General features: G+C 36.8%; 2 protein-coding genes across 5 annotated transcripts in view; one reads left to right on the forward strand and one right to left on the reverse strand.

Moving 5' to 3' along the window:
• The window catches only part of NF1 (neurofibromin 1), a gene marked incomplete at both ends in the record, with an annotated part of 273,922 nt that overhangs the window by 44,435 nt on the left and 206,321 nt on the right, over positions 1 to 23,166 (reverse strand). For all 4 annotated transcript variants that reach the window (XM_084237353.1, XM_084237352.1, XM_084237351.1 and 1 more), the window contains 2 exons: positions 2,075 to 2,415; positions 2,984 to 3,416. In XM_084237353.1, coding sequence (XP_084093479.1) covers positions 2,075 to 2,415; positions 2,984 to 3,416 — 774 coding nt within the window. The remainder of the gene's footprint in view (positions 1 to 2,074; positions 2,416 to 2,983; positions 3,417 to 23,166) is intronic.
• Positions 14,918 to 15,607, forward strand: EVI2A (ecotropic viral integration site 2A; the record flags this gene model as incomplete). The annotated part of the gene is made up of 1 exon (XM_084236812.1): positions 14,918 to 15,607. One exon carries the CDS (start codon positions 14,918 to 14,920, stop codon positions 15,605 to 15,607), a length of 690 nt encoding a protein of 229 aa, XP_084092938.1.

The following is a 23,166-nucleotide window of genomic DNA, read 5'->3' on the forward strand; positions in this document are numbered from 1 at the left end:
CTTGAGTATAAGGTCTCCCTTAAAAGCCATTTCACTGGACATAAAATGAGAGGTTTATGGACCTAAGGTGGATCAATACAAAGTCAGAATAAGGCATAATATGTTTTCAGTGAGTTCCAAACTTGAATTGTGATTTCCTCGCCCACTAGAACCAGTTATAATGGGAATCATAAGAATAAAACTGAATGTTTTCATCAAATAGAATGCTAAAATTTTAAATCAGCATCCACTGAACTTCTTTCTGGGTTTTATATTATTTTATACTATAAACTGGAGGTCAAAAAAAATTAACATAGTTCGGTTGCTCCCATTTGTCCTTCCATAAACTCTTTCCGTTATATATAATAATGAAAAAGAAAAAAACATAATTTATATTCAGATTCCATTAGAATCAAAAGTCCCTTATAAATGTCTGAAAATACATTTAAATAATTTTGGAAATAGCTCAAAAAAAAATCACTCAATTTTAAAATCATTTTCCTCTCCTATCCAGCAAAGATTGTTTCACTTCTTAGTGATTTCACTTTTTCCTTTTCTCCAAACTTTCATTGTGCTAATATATTTATGCAGCAACCACAGAGGAAGAAAAAGCCACTGAAATTTAAGTCTTCTAACATCCTTTTCTCTGAGATGACATGCTTCAGCAAAGAGCAGTAGCTATCAGCTTGCTTTATTTCACAAGGGAACAATACAGATTCATTCAAGCTAGTAATTGCTAGAAGACTGTTGGCATTCTTCTGCGAAGAACTTTGAATTAAAAATTAAAGGCAGGCTAGTAGCTCCATTTTGCTAAACTGAGAATATTAATATAATTGTTTCTAAGTTTATGTATGCTTACTAATTCCTATGAACTTTGAGTTATACTATTTTGACACTGACTCTGTATCTTCTAATAGCTACAGGAATGGGAGTTCCTCAAATTGGCTATTCTTCTCCGGCGTAAAAGAAAGATAAGCATGCACAAAATTTTGTGTATAATTTTTGAGTGTTCAAGATCCCGTGAGGCCCAATTCAAATACAGAATCTCGTTGATTTTTCCCCCTTTTAAGTAAGGGAGACACTAGAATACTAAACGATCCTCTAATAAAACCTGGGCTGTATTATACACTAGGAAAGATTTTCCAAAGCTAAAAAATTCTCTCTCTCGAACTCTTAACAATCTCAAGGTACTTGTGACAAAGAATTATCCTCACATGAAAAGGACGGGAGGAGGGAGGAAGGGTACAAAGAGAAAGTGAAGCACGGTTGGGAGAAAATGTTTACTAAGCACAGACTATTTGTTAGGTGCTATATAATAAACTGCCGCACATACTATTAAACCTTTGTAGGTATATAAGGACGCTATCTTACCTTTATTTAAAGAACAAGGAAGCAAGAACTCAGAATCTTGGCACCTTGTTCATAGTTATACATAGTAGTAAATTTAGATTTTTAACCAAATCTAATGATTCCAAAGGCTCTCTATTTTTCTTGTTCATGTTCAGCTTATTATACCTAAACAAAACCAACTATACTCAGATGACATGTGTGATTTGTCTCAAGATTTCTTTCAAGAATTTTGTTATAGTCGTATTTACATCTTTTGGAAAATATGAAACGTGTTTTTTTTTTGGAGTAACTGAACATCAGACCTGCTTTGTCAAACAATGATAATCTCATTTGATTTCAAGAAAAAACTAATAACGACATACGTTTAAACTTGGAGAAATTTAAGAGAACTCAGAGGTGGAAAACGTAGATTAGATGTAAACTTAAAATAACAAAAAAACTTTTTTGTGGGGGAAACCCCAAACAAACAGAAGTGCCATGTTCTCTGTTTCAGATCACTATCCTGGAGAAAGAACAAACACTGGTTTAGTGTGAATCACCCTATTCAGAATTCCGCAATTCATGTGGATACCCCACAATCTGATGAGGTCATGCTGGTTAACCAACATAGCATACCTTCAAATTTTCAAACAAAGATGTAAAATAATGGTCCAGCATTAATTTTTTTAAAGCATATTAAGTAGTCCCATTTTAAAAGCAACAAACTCTGAACAAAAAACTGAAGTAAATTTTTTTTTAAACCTACCGTAAACTAGGATCTGAGCTGCCTAAATTAAGTAATGCGATATTGAGCAGTGTCCCAGGGACATCTTTTGGCCGAATTTTGGTGTGCTGGGGGATGGAGTCAGGCTGAGACAGCTCCCAGCGTGTCCGGATGTGAATGATAGACTGGACAATGGCTTCGCACTCCTGGTGCATGAAGGTGAGTGGTGTGCCCTGGTTTGCAATAGTTAAGGTGAACTGGTTCTCATCCACTAGGCAGATCTCCTCAATTTCAGAAGCATAGTAGATATCATTTAGAAAGACTGATTGTCCCAGGACTTTTGTTCGCTCTGCTGAGGTTACTTGAACAGCAGTAGAACCAACCTGGAAAGTGGTGGTGAAGGGGCAGAGTAGAGAGGAATTAGATTCTATTTTGCAGAAGTCTAAGAGGCTCCAAAAAATCAAACCCACTAACAAATTACCATATTTGCCATTTTAAGAAGTTACCACCATTGTATATTCAAGTAGATTCAATAATCACTGTGATAAATGTTATCAAGAGACTGAACACATCAGAAAAAAATTGGGGGTCAAGAATCCTACTGACAAATACTAATTCTATACTGAAGATTCATGTTCTTACTCTGTAAGAAACATGTAATAATTGGAATGCTCAACAGGTAATTACCCTTCTCCAAACATTCCTACTTATTGACTGGTATAGACCAAATTGTTCTTTCTATAACACTCTTCTGCCTCCAATTCAACACAGATTATAATCAAGTACACGTCTTTAATATCTCTGCAGGGCCCCTTTGAGGATAGAAAGCTTGGTTGCCCTTCATTTGGAATTTACATTTGATGTATACTACAGAGACACTTAGACATGCCAGCATATTGTCTGATTAGTAAAGAAAGTCAATGAATCATGTACCAGACAGATGAAACTTACTTTAATAGAAACCTTGGTGTCCTTGTGAGCTAACTTGAGAGCATTGTGGAATACCTTCAGATCCTCTTCTAAAGCCAAGGTGGCAGCTGGTAATTTCTGTTGCTCATGCTCTATGTGCTCAGCCAGTTTCCCAGGAGAGTCTATGAAAACGAGTCTTTTGCTGCCTTTGAGGCCAGTGAGCAGCCGCTCGTGATACTTGGTATACTCCCTGACCCAGGAGTTACAGTTATAGATATAGACTGCAGAGACATTGTCATAAGCAAAGCCAGGAAAAACAACAAACCACTTGGAAAGAAAGTCCGTTTTAAAGCGATTGCTAGGCCCAGTATGGGTAAGGTCTACTACAATTTCATATGGCTTTGCATAATATGGCTTTAAAGTCAGCAAGACGTGGTATATCAGCAAATCACCATTGATCTGACCAGTTTTGAACCTAAGGAAGATGACAAAAAAAGACAGTTCTTTAACAGAGTCCTGAATAAATATATAGATACTATTAATCTAATTTATTATCTTATTTTATGATTAGTTTTCTAGAGAAAACTTCAATAATATAATTACATGAAGTCTGGATCAGTTTTTCAATCCAGCTGTTTGTAAGAAATTAAAGAATTGAGACTAAAGTAAAATGTAAGTAAAATACCTCCAATTCAAAAACTGTGAGCAATAGTAACAACAAACTTGCCCACCACAGTTGGTTAGTTGCTTCCAGACCCACCAAACTTCCCAGATCAACAGTGTGGGTGGGAATGGTCTACTTAGAGCCAATTTATTTATCCTACCTTGACCTGAAAGAATTGTTTATCGTTGATTACATGGCTAAAATCAGGGTAACCAGGACTAAAGAGGCCCAATTCAGAGATTTTAGCTTAGACTGCAGGAATTTAATACTTTTTCTTTTCTAACACTTATAAACAAGGGAACACATGGTTGTTGCTTGTATCTTGGAGCATGATAAAGGAGAAGCCTGCCTAACAACTAAGGAAATGGAGCTGATTAATGAAGATGGAAACTGGGGTCCTGGCATTTGAATCCTAGATAAAGTCTCTCCTGAGATGAAATTTATCCCTGGACTACTGAGTTGTGTGAACCAATAAACTCCATTTTTTTATTAAACCATTTTAGGTCATATGTTGCTTACAATGAAAACAACTCTAATCAATGTATATAGCCAAGATAAGGACCATCAGAAAGCCCTGAAGAAGACAGTACTAGAATTTTAACTCAAAACAATCCATATTAACTTTCGCCCAGTGGTCTATACCAGATAACTCTGGTAGTAGTACACAAAAAAAAGCTAAAAAAAATATCCTCACCTCAGAGCTTGTAATCTTTTGGGGACGACATAAGATAAAAAACAAATAGTTCAAACCAGTATGTAATCACTTATCAAGGGAATTGCAGAGAAAAACACTGCTACAAAGTTCAGAAGAGTGTGAGATCAGCACAAACCATGTTATTAGTGAAAACTACATAGAAAGCACAGTAAGGAATTTTGAACTCAACAAGAGAGGGGATTGGCAGGCCTCGCCTCGTGGAGAGAGGAAAAGAAAAAGGTAACTAGATATGTTCAAGCAACAGTCAACTAATTTAGCTAGAATGGAGGGTTCATGTAGAGAAGTTTTAATAGATGAGCTGGAAAAATACCTAATAGCCAAATCGTAAAGGGATCAAAACTGTTCTGCTGAGGTCTCAGGTTTTCTCCTACGAGCTGGGTTTTTTTCAGGGTGTGAGGCACCAGAATCAATTTCAACTGTGGGCCTCGACAAAAATGCAGTTTCCTGATCCCAGCCCATATTTGCTACCTATGAATTTATGCAGTGGGACCTGACAATTTTCAATGTTTTAAAGTAACTTTCTCATTTGATATTTATGTACATAAACTTTTCAGAATCTCTGCTGTAGGAGTTAAGGAGGGTGTTTTTTTTTTTTTTTTTTTTTTTTTTAGAAAGAGGTAATATGATCAAAGGAAGTGATATATACAATGTATATGAGAGAGGACTAGCGAAAAGAATCCTGTAGTAGTCTGGGTATGGCCTAATAAGAATCTAAAATAGAACAGTGAGAGTAAAAACTGGAAAGAAATGAATCCAGGAATATGAAAGGACAAACGTGATATAAGTTCTAATATTGACTGAAAGAAAGGACTTGAATTAAAATAACTTGCTATATATTAGGCATCTGAGATTACAAAGAATGTTGTTATCACAGACAAAGAAATAGGGGCAGCCACTTCTTGGGGAAAATGAAGTCCATTTCAGAATAATGTGAGGTGATGACAGGGCGTTTGGGAAAGAGGAGAGTTAGAGAGCCCAAAAAAATCACTGTTGCAGCTTCACAATTTGAAGTACTGGTGATGTATATCACTGTTTCTTTGATCTGACCAATAACCAGATATTCAACTCACTTACCAAGTCAGCCTGGGGTATACAAATAAAATTTTTAGAGAAGATTTTAATGTGCAGGTAAAATGCTATTTCATCTTCTTTTGAATGATTCTGACAAGCATATATTAGCAGGCATAGATAATGAGTGTGTGTGTCAGACAAATATAATGAGCAGGAAGGGGCGGAGCAACATGGCGGCGAGGAGACACTGCGAGTAAGATCTCCCATTAAAAAAAGTTAATAGGGAGGAAAAGCGGCAGGTCCCAGTGAGAACTGGGACACGGAAGATAAACGGACGACTCCAGCAAACTGCCCGAAGAAGAAAGTTGCCATAAAAGAGGACCAGAAGGGAGGGAAGCACAGAACCCTGCTCCCCTCCCCCGCCCACAGAGGCGGCACTCTCCGACCGGCAGAGACGAGGGAAACAACAAACCAAAACGCCCAACAAGAAAAACGGATGCAGCAAGCGGGACTGTGAGTGGAAAGGAACTATTTCAGCCACCACACCCCGTGAACGGGAGCTGAGGCGAACCCTGCAGGATCCACCACGGAGGTGAGCTCCACGCGCCATTAAAAAGAGAGCCCCGCCCACCAGGAGGAGACCAGCACCAGCACACAGCCCTGGCCACCCGGTAAGCTTGCGCGAAAGCGGCGCTCGGATTGCAGCTGCCCAGGCCCCTGCGCCTGCAACCTAGGCGCGCGAAAGCAGCGCTCGGATTGCAGCTGCCCAGGCCCCTGCGCCTGCGACCTAGGCTTGCGGGGAGACGGCGGAGGCCCTCCCTGAGTGAGCAGGAACAAGGTGCCCAGGCAGGGGAGCGGGATTCAAAAGGCGCCATTCCCGCGCCACTGATCTGGGCTACAGCCCGCATCCTGGAACTGAGGGCTTTGGAACTGAGACCCGGGCGGAGGCCCTCCCTGAGTGAGCAGGAACAAGGCGCCCAGGCAGGGGAGCGGAATTCAAAAGGCGCCATTCCCGCGCCACTGATCTGGGCTACAGCCCGCGTCCTGGAACTGAGGGCTTTGGAACTGAGACCCGGGGCACGAAATTAGGGGCGTGGGTTCCCCACGACGGTGGGGCACAAGGCAGACACAGCACCCCAAAGTCGTTGAGGTGTACCCTACCATCCCCGCTCTGCTCCCTGTCCCACGGGGTGGAAAATCAGCTCCCCAAGGGCTCTAGGAGAGATCTCTGGTGCCACCTAGCGACTTGACCCCAGCACAGGCTACTGAAGGAGCTAGTGGCCAGCTGGGGAGTTAGCCCACACCGGGCCCCTTCTGAACAAGTAGTCTGAGCCCACAGGGAGAGCGAGCACCCACAGCCGGGGCAGACCAGGCGCGCAGAAGAGTGTGCCTGAGACCAGAAGCGCAGGGAGTGTGTCCCACATCACCATTTTAGAACAGGGACATTTCTTCAGTAAAGACTACCTGCAGAAGGCTTCCTCAGGAGCCAGAGGTGAGCGGGGGAAGTTTGCCCACGCCAGACCCCCTCTGGCCTGCAGTCCAAGCCCAGAGGGGAGCAGGAACCCACCGCCGGGGCAGACCAGGCGCACAGGGGAGTGTGTCCCCACATCGGCATTTTAGAACAGGGACCTTTCTCCAGTAAAGGCTGCTTGAAACTGACAGATGACTCCTGGAAGAACCAGAGGGGAACAGAGAAGCCCACCAAGATGCCGGCAAGTCCCAACAACACAGTGTCCCAACGCATACGGCAAATTAGAAAACAGACAGTAGGGAGGAGAAGAACCACACGCAACCTAGCAACTCTCCAGAGAAAAAGCACACCACAAAAAGAAAGCCAGCCCCCAGATTGCAACGACAATAACTTGGAAGAATTTCTGAGCCTTCCAGAAAGAGAATTTAAAATTGCCGTGATTAAAAAACTGACAGAAGTCATAAAGGAAAACAATGATAAGGGAAAAATAATCAACGATCAGAAGAATGCAATTGAGTCCCTAGAGAGGGAAAACAATGGTCAGAAGAAAGAAATTGAGTCCCTAAAGAGGGAAGTAAAAGAAATGCAGGAGATCAAAGAATTAATGGAAGAACTAAAGAATTCTGGGAAAAGCAATGAAAGCAGAATAGATGAAATGGAAGAACGAATAAGTAATCTTGAAGACACAGAAATAAAAAGAACCAAAACAGAAAAGGAAAGAGAAGTACGAAGGAAAAAGAACGAAGAAAGACTTCGGGAACTATCTGACTCCATGAGGAAAGGAAATATAAGAGTTATAGGAATACCAGAAGGAGAGGAGAGAGATGTAGGAACAGAGAAAATATTCAAAGAGATAATTGAAGAGAACTTCCCAAATGTGAAGAAGGAGCTGAAAATTGATATACAAGAAGCAAGAAGAACACCAAACCTCCACGACGAAAGGAAAAATACAGCAAGACACATAATAGTAAAGCTCCCAAGAATCCAGGACAAGGAAAAAATAATGAAGCTGGCAAGAGGGAAGAAACAGATAACATTCAAAGGAAAACCAATCAGGCTGACATCAGACTTCTCCGAAGAAACACTACGGGCAAGGAGAGAGTGGAGGGACATACTCAACAGACTCCAAGAAAACAGATGCCAACCAAGAATACTCTATCCCGCAAAGCTCTCCTTCCTCTTTGAAGAAAGAATATGGACCTTCCCAGACAAACAGAAACTCCGGAATTTCATTGCAACTAAACCCCCACTCCAAAAAATACTACAAGGAGTCCTAAAGCCAGAACCTCAGAGCGACGAATAACAATGAAAGAAGGCCAAAAAAAAAAAAAAAGTTATTAAAAGAATAAATAAATAAAATCAAAGGAAAGACAAACACAATGGCAAATACAGATGTTAACATATCAATACTAACTCTAAATGTAAATGGACTAAACTCTTCAATAAAAAGACACAGAGTTGCAGCCTGGATTAAGAAACAAAACCCAACCTTTTGCTGTCTCCAGGAAACACATTTAGCTACAAAAGATAAAAATAGGCTCAAAGTTAAAGGATGGAAAACAATCCTACAAGCAAATGGACCAAAAAAGAAAGCAGGAACAGCTATACTTATATCAGATAAAACAGATTTCAAACTCAAAAAGATAAAAAGAGACCCCAATGGTCACTACATTATGATCAAGGGGACAATACTTCAAGAAGAAATAACACTCATTAACATATACTCACCAAACGAAGGAGCACCAAAATATATCAGACAACTGTTGTCCTCTCTGAAAACAGACATCAGAGAAAACACATACGTAGTGGGAGACTTCAACACACCACTATCAACAATGGATAGATCAACAAGACAAAAAATAAGTAAAGAAACCAAAGCTCTAAATAAAGACCTAGAGCAATTGGGCTTAACAGACATCTATAGAACACTAAACCCCAAAAAAATGGAGTACACATTTTTCTCAAGCGCACACGGATCATTCTCCAGGATCGATCACATACTGGGGCACAAGACAAACATCAACAGATACACCAAGATTGAAATCATATCAACCATCTTTTCTGACCATGAAGGCATCAAACTAGAAATAAACCATAAAAAGAAGGCAAGGAACTTTCCTACCTCATGGAGATTAAAAACCACACTACTGGAAGACCATTGGACTAATGAGGAGATCAAAGAAGAAATTAAAAAATTTTTTGAATTGAATGACAAGGAGGACACCAATATCCTAAATGTATGGGATGCAGCAAAAGCAGTAATAAGAGGAAAATATATAGCAATAGAAGCTCACATCAAGAAACAAGAAAGAACGCAAAGAAACAACCTAATCTCGAAGCTCAAAGATCTAGAAAAAGAACAACAAAAAAACCCCAAAACCAGTAGAAGAAAAGAAATAATAAAAACCAAAGCAGAAATAAATGAAATTGAAACTAAAAAAACAATCCAAAAGATCAATGAAACCAAGAGCTGGTTCTTTGAAAAAATCAATAAAATAGACAAACCCCTAGCCAGGCTCACAAAGGAAAAAAGGGAGAAAGCACAAATAAACAGGATCATCAATGAAAGAGGAGAAATCACAACGGACACAGCAGAAATCAAAAGAATAATCAGTAACTACTATGAACAGTTATATGGAAACAAGTTCAACAATCTAGAGGAGATGGACAAATTCCTACAACTCTACAATCACCCAAAGCTAGATAAAGAAGAAATAGAACACCTAAACAGACCAATTACAATTAGCGAAATTGAAATGGTAATCAAAAACCTCCCCAAAAACAAAAGCCCAGGACCTGATGGATTTACAAATGAATTCTACCAAACATTCAGAGACGAATTAGTGCCTATCCTTCACAAACTCTTCCAAAAAATTGAGAAGGAAGGGACAATACCAAACACGTTCTATGAAGCCAACATTACACTAATACCAAAACCGAACAAGGACAACACAAAAAAGGAAAACTACAGGCCAATCTCCCTAATGAACACTGATGCAAAAATCCTCAATAAAATTTTAGCTATCAGAATCCAACAATGTATCCATAAGATAATTCACCACGACCAAGTTGGATTCATTCCAGGGGCACAAGGATGGTTTAACATCCGAAAATCAATCAACGTTATCCAACACATCAACAAAAAGAAATATAAAAACCATATGATAATATCAATAGATGCTGAGAAAGCTTTCGACAAAGTGCAACACCCATTCATGATAAAAGCCCTTGAAATTCTTGGGATACAAGGAACATACCTCAACATCATAAAGGCCATCTATGACAAGCCAACAGCCAGTATCATTCTCAATGGTGAAAAGCTGAAAGCAATTCCATTAAGATCTGGAACAAGACAAGGATGTCCACTCTCACCATTGCTTTTCAATATAATACTGGAAGTCCTAGCCAGGGCAATAAGACAAGAGAAAGACATCCAAGGAATCCAAATAGGAAAAGAAGAAGTCAAACTATCACTATTTGCAGATGATATGATATTATACATAGAGAACCCCAAAAACTCCACAGAAAAGCTAATTCAACTCATCAATCAGTTCAGTAAAGTGGCAGGATACAAAATCAACACGCAAAAGTCAGTAGCCTTCCTATACACAAACAATAAATCTGAAGAAGAAGAAATCAAAAAGACCATCCCTTTTGTTATTGAAACAAAAAAAATCAAATATTTGGGAATAAATCTAACAAAAGAGGTAAAGGACCTATACAAAGAAAACTATAAAACACTGTTAAAAGAAACAGAAGAAGACACAAAGAAATGGAGAGACATCCCCTGCTCATGGATTGGAAGAATAAACATTATTAAAATGGCCATCCTTCCAAAAGCAATATACAGATTCAATGCTATTCCAATCAAAATTTCAATGTCATTCTTCAAAGAAATAGAACAATTATTGATGAAATTCATATGGAATCACAAAAAACCCCGAATAGCCAAAGCTCTCCTGAAAAAAAAAGAAGGGAATGGAGGCATCAGACTCCCAGACTTCAAACTATACTACAAAGCCATAATCATCAAAACCGCATGGTATTGGAACAAGAACAGACATACAGACCAATGGAATCGAATAGAAAATCCAGAAATAAACCCACAGGTTTATGGTCAACTAATCTTTGACAAAGGAGCAAAGACTATGCATTGGAGCAAAGAAAGTTTGTTCAATAAATGGTGCTGGGAAAACTGGGTCGCTACATGCAAAAGAATGAAGCTTGACCACCACCTCACACCATACACAAAAATCAACTCAAAATGGATTAAAGAACTAGACATAAGACCTGAAACCATAAAATATATAGAAGGAAATATAGGCGAAACACTACGTGATTTGCACATCAAAGACATCTTTACAGACACATCACCCAAAGCAGTGATAGTGAAGGCAAAGATAAACAGCTGGGACTATATCAAATTAAAGAGCTTTTGCACAGCAAAAGAGACAATAACAAAAACAAAGAGAAACCCCACCAACTGGGAGAACATTTTTGCACCCAACACTAATGATAAAGGACTGATCACAAAAATCTGCAAAGAGCTGATGAGTCTCAACAACAACAAAGAAAATAATCCAGTCAAAAAATGGGCAGAAGAGCTTAAAAGAAACTTCTCTGAAGAGGAAATGCAAATGGCCAACAGGCATATGAAAAAATGTTCAACATCACTTGTCATCAGGGAAATGCAAATCAAAACTACCATGAGATACCATCTTACACCAGTGAGAATGGCACATATTAAAAAAACTAGCAACAACAAATGTTGGCGAGGGTGTGGAGAAAAAGGAACTCTTCTGCACTGTTGGTGGGAGTGCAAACTGGTCCAACCACTGTGGAAAGCTGTGTGGAGATTTCTGGACCTACTAAACATAGAGCTTCCATATGACCCAGCAATTCCACTCCTAGGTATTTACCCAAAGGACACAGAAACATCAATTCCAAAGAACACCTGCACCCCTATGTTTATAGCAGCACTGTTTACAATAGCTAAGCTTTGGAAACAACCCAAATGCCCAAAAATAGATGACTGGATCAAGAAGATGTGGTACATATATACCATGGAATATTACTCAGCATTCAAAAAAGATAAACACATGCAATTTGCTGCAACATGGATGGCGCTGGAAGGGATCATGCTCAGCGAAATAAGCCAAAAAGAAAAAGAAAAATACCGGATGGTCTCACTCATAGCAGGAATCTAGAAAACTTAAATAAGGGACCAGGAAAATGAATAACTATAAGAAAGTGAAAATCAAAATCAACAAAAAACTATGAACCAGAGACACTTTTAGGGGGGCGGGGGCGGGAGGGGAGGGATTGGGGTCAGAATGGGGGGCTGCAATTGTATGGGGAATATAACAATAAAATTTATAAAAAAAAAAAAATATAATGAGCATAAGGTCAAAAGGCACTACGTGGAAAACCCTCCCTGCCCTGGAGGCGGGGACTTGTTCTACAAAGCCTCCTGTCATGCCAGCGGGCAACTAGACACATTGGAGTTTTTTTTCCCCCTGTGACATGTGCTTCAGTTGCAGTGGAAAGGAAATGTGTCATCTGTGGTTTGGTTTTAAAAGTGGAAAGCTAGCTGTACATATCCTTTTTTACTGCAGATTTACTTGAAGGCTCATATTCTTCAATTCTATTCTGCTTTAAATTACCTGGAAGCTGTGTTTCAAGACAAGACAAGAAGTGGCTTATTAGAATCAGTTTATAATCAAATTTTGACCAAGCACTTTTTAAGGTAGGTGACCTATGCGGCTTTTCTTACCCCTTTTCACTTACAACTTTGTACTAATTATTATTTGAGGAAGTTCTTTCAGCTAGAACTGAAACTCTCACTAACAAAGTAGAATTGTAAGAATTGAAAATGTTATTTTCTGTCCTAGTAAGTAAAATTTCAGTTAGAAGTAGATTTACTACCAACATAGAATTTTAAATGAGGATTTGGAAGGATCTGAATTTAGATTCCACAATTGAATTGGAAAGTTCTGTTATGAAAAAAGCCAAAAAAATAAATTTCTCATTACTAATGCTTAGGCATTATAAATTTGATCGGAAATGACCAGAGATAAGGAAAACTTTTGATAACATAACCTGGAGTCCAAGGCCTAAGTTAGGGATATATAGACAGACCTCAATTCAGGCATTTGTAAGGGTAGGAGAAAGTCTCACTTTGACAATGGTTTGTTTATTTGGGGATGGCACTACATCTGGCTGAAGACAATCAACAGCAGGCCTATTATTTATTATCCATCCTGTGGTAAGCACTGTTAAAGTGTGTAAGAATACCATGATGCATACTACATTGTTAATGAACTCATATGACAAGAATAACCCAATTTAATTGTTTTAGCATCTAATACAGAAATTCAGGCTAGTATGAACAGGATAGAAATTACTTCGTAACCCAAGTATTTGTTTTTGTGAAATAATTGTAGAATAGCCAAAGATTTATGTCATTCAACTTAATAATTGAAGCTCAACACTATTACACAAAAGTTAAGGCACAATATCTTTAGCAGTCTATTTAAGGTCACAACCTAGAAAGCAATCATAATTCTGGAGTATTTAACACAGCTTTTTCCCTCGCTATATGTATAGGAAATGTTATCTCAGAGGTTAGTTTCCAGTTAGCATTGTTTATTATATACTACTTTTACTTATGTAACTCAGCATGGCCCCTTTGTTATTCTCACTTTTTATATATCAACAGCATATAAATATTAGCTGATGACTTATAACAACTTCTTATTAGCCCTTGATATTCAAAAGCATGGCTAGCAGTGGTTATCTGTTCTGCTTAGGCTAGCAATACAGACTCTCAGGCTCCTCCAACACTTACTATATTAGAATTTGCATTAAAAAAAAAAAAAACACCTATGCACATTCAAATTTGAGAGAAATGGCTATAAAATACACAAGGCTTATAAAGAGGAAATTTAATTTAGAAGACTTCAAGGGAATAATCTAGATATTGCTTCAAGCTCCCTCAACAATAAAATAATCCTAGAAAAGTAATTGAGACCAACTGAGTATTAGAAAAGAGATAGCTAAATAGTGGTAAAAATTTTCCCTACTGGGCAGCCAGTACCTAGAACAGATATGCCAGTTGTAGTTCTTCAATAATATAGTGTACAATAAGAATTAAAAACAAAACTGCCCCATTTTTGTACTGGCTTCCAGTGAGCTAGTGCCCAAACTGAAATTCAACTTTGCTGAGTATGATGTTAAAATGAAGATGAAAAAGTCAGTAACTTTTGCAGATTTCTTCTAAATCTGCAAAAGTCAGTAACTTTTGCAGATTTCTTCTAAATCTGCTTCTTTTTTTTTGTAATGCCATATTTTTAGGTTGAGACAAAAATTGGCATGTCTATGTTTTTGGAAAGTCACAGTAAGTTAAGGGACACAGAAATGAAAAGCACTACAAAATTGCTTTCATGAATACTGTGAATATAGTTCTAAGCAGAAGCTTTATTCTAGACTTCAAGATAAATACCCAAGAAGAAAACTGAACACACTGAATTCTTATTTGAAATTCCTATTTTCCTTTAGTTGCTACCATACTTCTCCTCACAAAGCCCACCCCCAACCACACCCCAAGGCATTTTTACTTTTTATACTTGAAGCAAAATGCTCAAAATCACATCTCTCCTTTACTATAAAGATCGCTAACATTTGTTAGAGGGTTAAGAGTTTCTGCAAGAAAGATCCTGAAATGGTGGTAGGGGGAGGGAAGGAGGAATCAAAAAAGCAAAAGGAGAAGTACCTGACTCAAAGCTGAAGTCTAGTATATTTAAGAAGAAATAGTATAAAACCCCAGCATCCAGTTTACAATGATTAACAAATTTTGTTAGATTTTCAATGTTAACTTTGAGCACTGAAAAGTACAGATATTAAATTGCTTCTTTTTACACAGCCTTACAGAAAAAAATTCAGTTGGGGGAAGGGAGGAATTCAAACAGGATAGGAATTGTTAGGCATGAGCTTATAGCTTAGCTGTAATATATCAGCTGTCTATCTTTTAACTGCAATTACCAAAAACAGGAACCATCATTTCAGGAATTAACAGTCTATACTGCTATCTCCACAGATACCAGCACATTCACGGACATGGAACACAGAGAACATTATCTGCATCTTGCCCTTCTGATGGTGACAGTATTGTCTCGTGGAACAACAGCAAACTATACCCATCTGAGGGCTAACGATACCACTGTTGGGGATCCAGATAGTCAAAATAAGATGGGCAGAAACCAAAATGAAAACACTACAAACCCTACAACTACTAAAGTAGATAAGAAAGGTAATTTTACCAACATGCCCGAAAGAGGAACATCATTTCACACTGTATCATTAACTCCTAAATCTGACCTGGAGCCCTATACACCCTCTGTTGTCAGGAATAGTTCGCCAACCGTGCAGAGCATCAGAAACACAAGCAAAAATCACAGTGAAATTTTTAAAAAAGATGTTTGTGAGGAAAATAACAACAAAACGGCTATGCTAGTTTGCTTAATTATAATCGCAGTGCTTTTTCTTATCTGTACCCTTCTATTTTTATCAACTGTGGTTCTGGCAAACAAAGTCTCATCTCTCAGACGTTCAAAACAAGTAGGCAAGCGTCAGCCTAGAAGCAACGGTGATTTTCTGGCAAGCAGTGGTCTATGGCCTGCTGAATCAGACACTTGGAAAAGAGCAAAACAGTTCACAGGGCCCAACCTAATGATGCAATCTACCGGAGTACTCACAGCAACAAGCGAAAGAAAAGATGATGAGAGAACTGAAAAATGCACTATCTAACAGATGTTTTAGTGAAGAGAAATGCAAAGTAGCCATGAGAAAGTATTTGGAGTAAAAATGAAGTCAGTTTGATATTTAATGCCAACGTGTTGGTCTGGTGATCTAAAATTTGATATGGCAGGCCTTACAATTTAGATTTAAGCAGGTGAGAAGTATGCCTGCTTACTTAATTACTCAAACTGTGCACTTTTGTTTTGACATAATATTCTGGAAAGTGAAAAATAGATAATAAACAAAACCACCAAGCATTTGGGGAGGGTTTCATGGATGAGTTGAAAAACTGACAAAGGTAGAAAAGGACAATTAAATATTTGCTGTTCAGCAATGTAGTTAGATGAACTTGGAAGAGTCTTAGTGGAGCCTAAGAGACTTCCAGCATCTAACATAACTTGAATTACGATGCATAGAGTTGAACTTTAAAGTTTAAGCAGTACTATTTCTGCTGAATATAACAGAATCCATATCGGCTAATTTATCACCACAGCTAATTTTATGTTAGATATCTTCATCTTTATATATGGCGCACGCAAGAAAGTGTTTTTCTACCATAAATATTTAACTAAAACTTAATTTTGTATAATAAATTGACTCAAAATAAACTATGTGTATTTGTATTAACTCTATTATCAGAAAGAATACATTATAAAGATCAGTAAGAAACAGAGCACAGCTAACATAGATAATACTTATAGCTACACCAGAAGGCTGAACTAAGTCCATATCTCAATGTTTAAGTGTCAGATCCCTTTTTTTAAATAAAATTGCCTGCCAGTTTACTTATAGCAAATATCCACAGACTGATTAATCTTTGAATTTTAAGGATACCAATTAGCCTAACAAATAACTATGTGCTTTTACTACCCAATATGACATGAGCAAAGAAAAGATAATGTGTTTTCAAGTAAAATAATGACTTACATTCAAGTCAAAACTTCATTTTTCATTTAACTATATTACAAAAGTTGGTTTGAGAGACTTTCCAACTATCTACTGAAATTGACACAAGACAATCTAATAAGAGACTAGGCCATGTTAAAAACACCACCACCAAAACTCTCCCTTATGGAGCATTTACTTTGGGCAATATGCTACCCAGCTAAGAAAAGCACATATTTTTTCTAAGAAGTACCATAATACTCTCCTTATCCTGGCTACATATCAGAATCACCTGAAGAGTCTTTAAAAATTACCAATGCCTAATTCTAACTGTTGCCTTCTGTTGCAATTGGAATGTGCTGAATCCCAGGCATTGGTAATTTTTGCATAATTATTGCATATTGCAATAATTCCAATATTGCCTTGGTCATAAGCAAAACCTGTAAGCATTTCTTACACCTTTCATGTTTCCAAATATCTAGGTCACGTCTTCAAATGAGAAGAAAACAACAGAGCATCAATTTTATTATCGCTTCATTACCAAACCGTAAAAAAAAAAAAAAATCCACTCCCTAAACAGTAAGTCATAACCATATTTATTATTCCAGATAAAGTAAAATGTCAACAAAGTATAATAGAAAGCAAGAGAATATTCATGCCAATCATGGTGACATCAGGTTATCTTTTGAAGGGTAAAATGGGCCAGACTGGAAATGAAAATGGGCAGATTTCCCATTTTATACAAATTAAAATTTTGAGATCATGTACGAGAACAAATAACATTAAGACAAAGCACTTCCTGAATCAATACAGAAATACTTGTCAGAGGAAATTAGAACAAATTAGTGTCTTTTAAAATATGTTGACTATGCTACCACTTTCATACAGTTCAAATATTTTTTCACAAACCAGAAAGCTTCTGCTACAAGAATATTTAAAATGTATCACTTATTATTATTCAATATACACCCTCAGAAAGATATCAATCAATGACAGGTCATAAGCAGAATGTTTAAAGATACTTGTTTTCTATACTTGTATCATAGTTCACACACTTAATTCTGGTAAAAAACAGTGACTCAAAACTTTATAACTTTTTTTTTAAAGATTTATTTATTTATTTTATACAAGAACCAGGGTACAGGCCAGATGCGCGGGAGGGTGAGAGGATTCACGAGAGACAGAGCGGGGAACAGAGCAGGCAGATTGATGAAATACACTGCTGAGGGGAGCAGCGGGTGTGACAGGAGAGGTCTGTTGCGCCACGTGGGACCCTCACAGGCCAGCCAGGATTGAACTGGCACTGCAGAGGCTGTGGACAGCTTCACAGCGCGGTGCTCAACTGCCTGTGCCACCAGGGGAGGCCGAACAACTTTTTAACTTTTATATTCTGCTTTACAACAGGATCCCTTAACAAAACACTGTTTTGTTTTTTTTTTTAAAGATTTATTTTTTATTTATGTAATATCTGGGGTACAAGCCAGAGGTGTGGGAGGGTGAGAGGATTCACCAGACACAGAGTGGGGAGCACAACAGGCAGACAGACCAAATGTGGGAATCTCCCTGGCCGGCTGGGGATTGAACCCGGGCTGCAGAGGCTGTGGACAGCTTAACAGCGCTGTGCTCAACCTGCTGCGCCACCAGGGAGGCCCAACACTGTTCTTTTTGTACCAAGTTATGAGTACCTTTAAGGTAAGAACTAGGTGTTAATGACCTGTGTTTTTCTGTAGTAATCAGGGGAAAGCAGGGCATGGTTTAATACTTTATTGACTACAATACATGTTATGATAGACACTTTAGATTATTTACTTCCATAATAAACTTAGAAATTAGGGATTATGATCTTCATTTTTCAATTAAGGAAGGAGGCTGGAAGGTGGCCTCCCCAAAGAAATTTTTATTCAGAGTAATGCATATGTGCTTTTCAATATACTTTGCTTAGTGAACTTATTTGAAAAATGATTGTTTTACTTTCAACTGAGTAGCAGGCATTTTGTGGGTAATCAAAGGGTTGTGAATTTGAACTAAAAACTCATTTAGTAAAGTATTTGGGTAAAAAATTTTTAGCAATATTTTAACCTGGGTTTTACCTAACTTATGTTTGAGAAAATAACATACTACCTACTGTGTGAGAGGCATTTATATGTGTTATCTTATTTAATTCTCACAACAACCCAGTAAGGGAAACAGTCCTCCAAAGGAGGAAATGGTGACTCAGAAGTGCAACAACTTGCCTAACATCATACAAATAAACAGAACACATAATTCAGTTTTTACAAGAAATCCCACTATGGGTAATAACCCAACCTGCAGTTTTTCCTTAGATCATACAATTTCCTCTCCAAGGTTATATACTAACTATTTAAATTTTATAATCACATTACTAAAGGGTGTTAACTTATAAACATTAATTAAAAGCACTCAAATTATATAGCTTCAAATTATATTTTGAAATAAAGTATCTTAAAGTAATACATTTCTTAGTCTTTTTGTGGCTTATTGCACTTCCGGAACCAACTATTGATAAACTTCCTCTTTTTCTACGGAAACATTTCAGTTTGCTAGAGGACCATTTTTGATCCGAACTGAACCACCCTTTTTGCTTTCTTAGTCAAATCACCAAAATGTCCAGTTAGAACAAGAATTTAGCATCCTGCAAAAGAAGTAACAGCTGAGGTAAGAAAATTTTCACAAGGCAATCTAGTTTGATCTTTGCTTTATATAAAATTTATTTTAAAAACTAAAATGTTATTAGTGTTTAACTTAAATTCTGACAGGTTAAAGATGCCTATGATAGGTTTTGTGGTTTTGTTGCGTGGAATTTAAAAATATTTAGTGTTGAATTTGCCTTGGAGAAAATTTTTCACCTAGGTTTGTAAGGCATAAGCCTTTTTAAGTTTATTTGATAAAAATGTTTATTAACCTTAGTTCTGTAATCAAAAGAAATAAACTATAGCCAGGTCAGAAAAAGCTAAGGGTTAGATGTAAAACCAGAATCCCAGGGGTAGGACTGAATTTATAATCTCCAAGATATCAACTGTTAAATACTCTATTTGCTTTCTGCAAAATTTCACTGTATATAATCCATACATTTTATTTTATAATCGTAAACCTTTAGCTTTCATACTAAGAATGGTTTCCTTCACTTAATTCAAAAAGAAATCAACAGAGAGTAGATGAAGTACTCATTATTATGTACGCTTTACTTCTTATACAGACAACATTTTAATAATAATGACATGGAAATATGACTCATTTTTAAAGCTCATTTACATTTTATGTCACTTGTAATAACTTGTATCTGAGCCTTAGTAAACACTGTAAAATACAGGAAAAAATACCCAAAGAACAAATAATAGAAAATTGCTAATATGCAAAAGGTGCTTATGCTTGTAAACTGGATGATTACAAAGCAAATACCCTCCAAAATAAAAACTGCCAAGAGTTTACATAAACCTTTAATATTATGGGATAATAAATTTATAGTGGGTTAAAACTGAGCTCAACATTTCATAGATGTCCATGACTTTCTTTTTTTGAAGACCACTTCTTCTAAGTAACTATAGATTTTTACCTCTAATTTTAGACAACAGTTATCTATACATTTTTAAAGGGTCGGGTCCCAAATTTACAGTTAGTACTGTGCTTTTCAACTAATTCCTATATAATCCTACTTAGAAGGAAATTAAGAATTCTAAGTTTGGAATTTGTTAAATAGAATTCTGATGCCCTTCAATGTACAATCTTTAAAAATCACTTCAAATAAGATAGCTTATATACTCAACTAAAACTGTTTTCATAGATAAGTCACAGAACTAAACAGGTTTTTTGGTAGTTCTTTTCCTATTTTTTACACAAGACTCCCAAAGTTCACATCTCCTTCTTTCATAAAGTATTTCTATTTAATAATTTTGCTATAAAAGGTAGTAAAACATATATAATGACATATGTAATAGAAGAAAAGGGCTCTTGTACAAGATTGATATGGTTTCTGTATTAGCACCACTACTTGTTGCTGAAACACTGGCAAGTTAACCAACTTCTCTTTGTCTCAGTTACTTTATCTGCAAGGTGAAGATGCCAACACCTTGCACTGGCAAGTTAACCAACTTTTCTTGGTCTCAGTTACTTTACCTGCAAGGTGAAGATCCCAACACTTTGCTCATTAAAATAGGATAGTGGCTAGCATTTACTCAGTAAATGATAGCTATAATTGATAAACAATGATTATCAAATATTTCCTGTTAAGAATTTAAAGTTAATTTCCCCTTCCGTTCTTCAAGATACAGAATTGCTGTTTTCTTCCTTTTATGGCTGCATACTTCACTACTTATAGATACACTCCTATGAGATTTTAATCTATTGTATCTGCACTGTAACTTTTATTTTATCAAATAAACTGAAACTCATATTATTTTTGATACCGCTACCTACATTTCCCTTTTCATATGAGATACACTATCCAAACCTTCATTTCCTTTAAAGGATGTGACATATATTTAGCCAACTCAACAGTACATTCCAAATAACTCTTAATATACTTATGCATTGTATTTATGAAAACATGCCTAATACATGGAAACACTTCATTGTAACTGACTCTAAAATGCTTAAACAGTTTACATTTTCTTCTTTTAATAAATTATTAAATTATTTAATATTTAATAAAAAATATTCAATATTCAAAGAAAGCAAAGGACCAAAATTGAAGAGTTAAGCTTCTAAGTGTCAACCTAAAACGAGTAAAATAGAGCCAGACAAAAGTAGAGAAATTTGGGATTTGCCCAAGCAACAGACTAATTTCCAGAAAAATGCAATATGGAATGTGTAGATTTTTGACAGTAACTAGCAGGAACGTTCTTGGGAAAGGGAGATAGACAATGAATTGAAAGGTACTTAAAATTAAAGCAGGACAGTGTGCCTGACATGAAAGATGAGTTTGAGAAGACAGATCATTCAAGACCTCAATCTTGGCAAGATCTGCTCCTTTGCTGATTCCCTGAACCCACAAAAACAGGCCAGTGATAGAGTAGCATTTTGTGGCTGCTTCTTTCATCTACTTCAATCTTTCCCCCCAACTACCTGGTAATTACATAACTACCACTTTCTATTCAGCTTTTTCTTAACTTTTCTTCCTTTCAATACTTGATTTCTAGTCAACTGACTTTAGCCTTTTTCCTGCTATAGTAGCCTTTTGCGCTTACTATAACTTTGGCTTTATTTTTCTTGTGTTACTTTATATATTTCTACTTTCCCTCCCTGTAGAAACAATGCTGGTACCTTAGATACATACCATTTATCTATTTTTAAAATGCCTTTATTAAATAACTTTCTGCATTGGTGAAAATATGGGCTTCGCTGTCTCTGAGATTAAAAAAATAGTATCTTCACTATTATACCTTACTTATTCTTCTTTTCAATCTTGCTGTTTCTTTTCTGGGAAGTTGCCACAGTAGAATTCTAGCACAGATTCTGTTATTCTAATTAGCAGATTCTAGGAGGGTAGACAGTTAACTGAGGAGTGGGAGAAGTGGTAGAATAAGTGAAAAATGGAATTTGGCTTTAATATTGCTGTAACCCTTAAATAACAAGTTAAAAATCTTCAACAATGAGGATCCTATGACCTTCCTATCAATAAACAAAAGGCTATGAAACTATCAAAACTAATCTTACAAATTACATTGGGTTTATAATTATGCCATGTTAGGGCTTGTTCTTTTCCTAATGCCTTTTTCAGCTAACTGAAAAAAGGAACCATATGGGTGGTTTTGTTTTTAATATTTTTTTTTCATTTAAGCAAAGTCACAAAAGAGGAAACATTTTTGGCTGAAGACAATTCATGGCCTATATTTTCTGTTGCTTAAATAGCACTTAAAAAAAACTGAAGTGAACTCTGAGGAATAACATTTTTTAATGAATTTTTTTTAAGAGCATCTCTAAGAAGGTAGGAATTGCATGGATAATGACTACTTAGAGAGGATTCAAATCTTCAAAAATTTCAAATTTTTTCCCTAGTAAATCTTATGCAAAATGGATAAAAAGAAGAATTTAATAATGTAGACTTCACCTTCTCTGTTTACATTCTGGCAGCAGTATTAATAAAAAGTGAAATGGAATTGAAGGAAACCAAGAAACCCAACAGGATCATTGCTTACTGACCTCCTAATACACATGGCACTCTGTTGCAGAAATCAAAGTATAAAACATGAGGCAATTTAGGGTAGTAGAAAGAATAGTTTTGGAATCAGATGGTTCTGCATATAAATTCCCAGTGTGTCACTACATAGTGACATAGAACTGAGCAAATTACTTTTAGCTCATTTGAGTTTGTCTCTTTATCTGTAAATCAAAGATTCCTCCATTTTCTTCATAGAGTCATTTAGAAGTTAAGTGAAATAAGCACCTAAACACCTGGACTATTACAGCACATACTATATAGTATAAGCACATAGCATATTCTAAGTAAGTATTTTTCTTTCTTCATTTCTTTCTACCTCCTTCCACATTCTTTACAATCTTGTTTGAGGGGTTGAGGATATTAAAAAGTGCAAAGTAATAAAAAATAAACACAATTATTTCAGAAAACAGAAGTGTATGAGGTACACACATGAAGAATTGTCCAAGGAGAATTACCCAAAAAGACAGTAAGAACTAGACAGCTTGAGTTAACGCCTGATCTCTTT

This window comes from Talpa europaea (genome assembly GCF_964194135.1).
Source record: "Talpa europaea genome assembly, chromosome: 7".
NCBI lineage: Eukaryota > Metazoa > Chordata > Mammalia > Eulipotyphla > Talpidae > Talpa > Talpa europaea.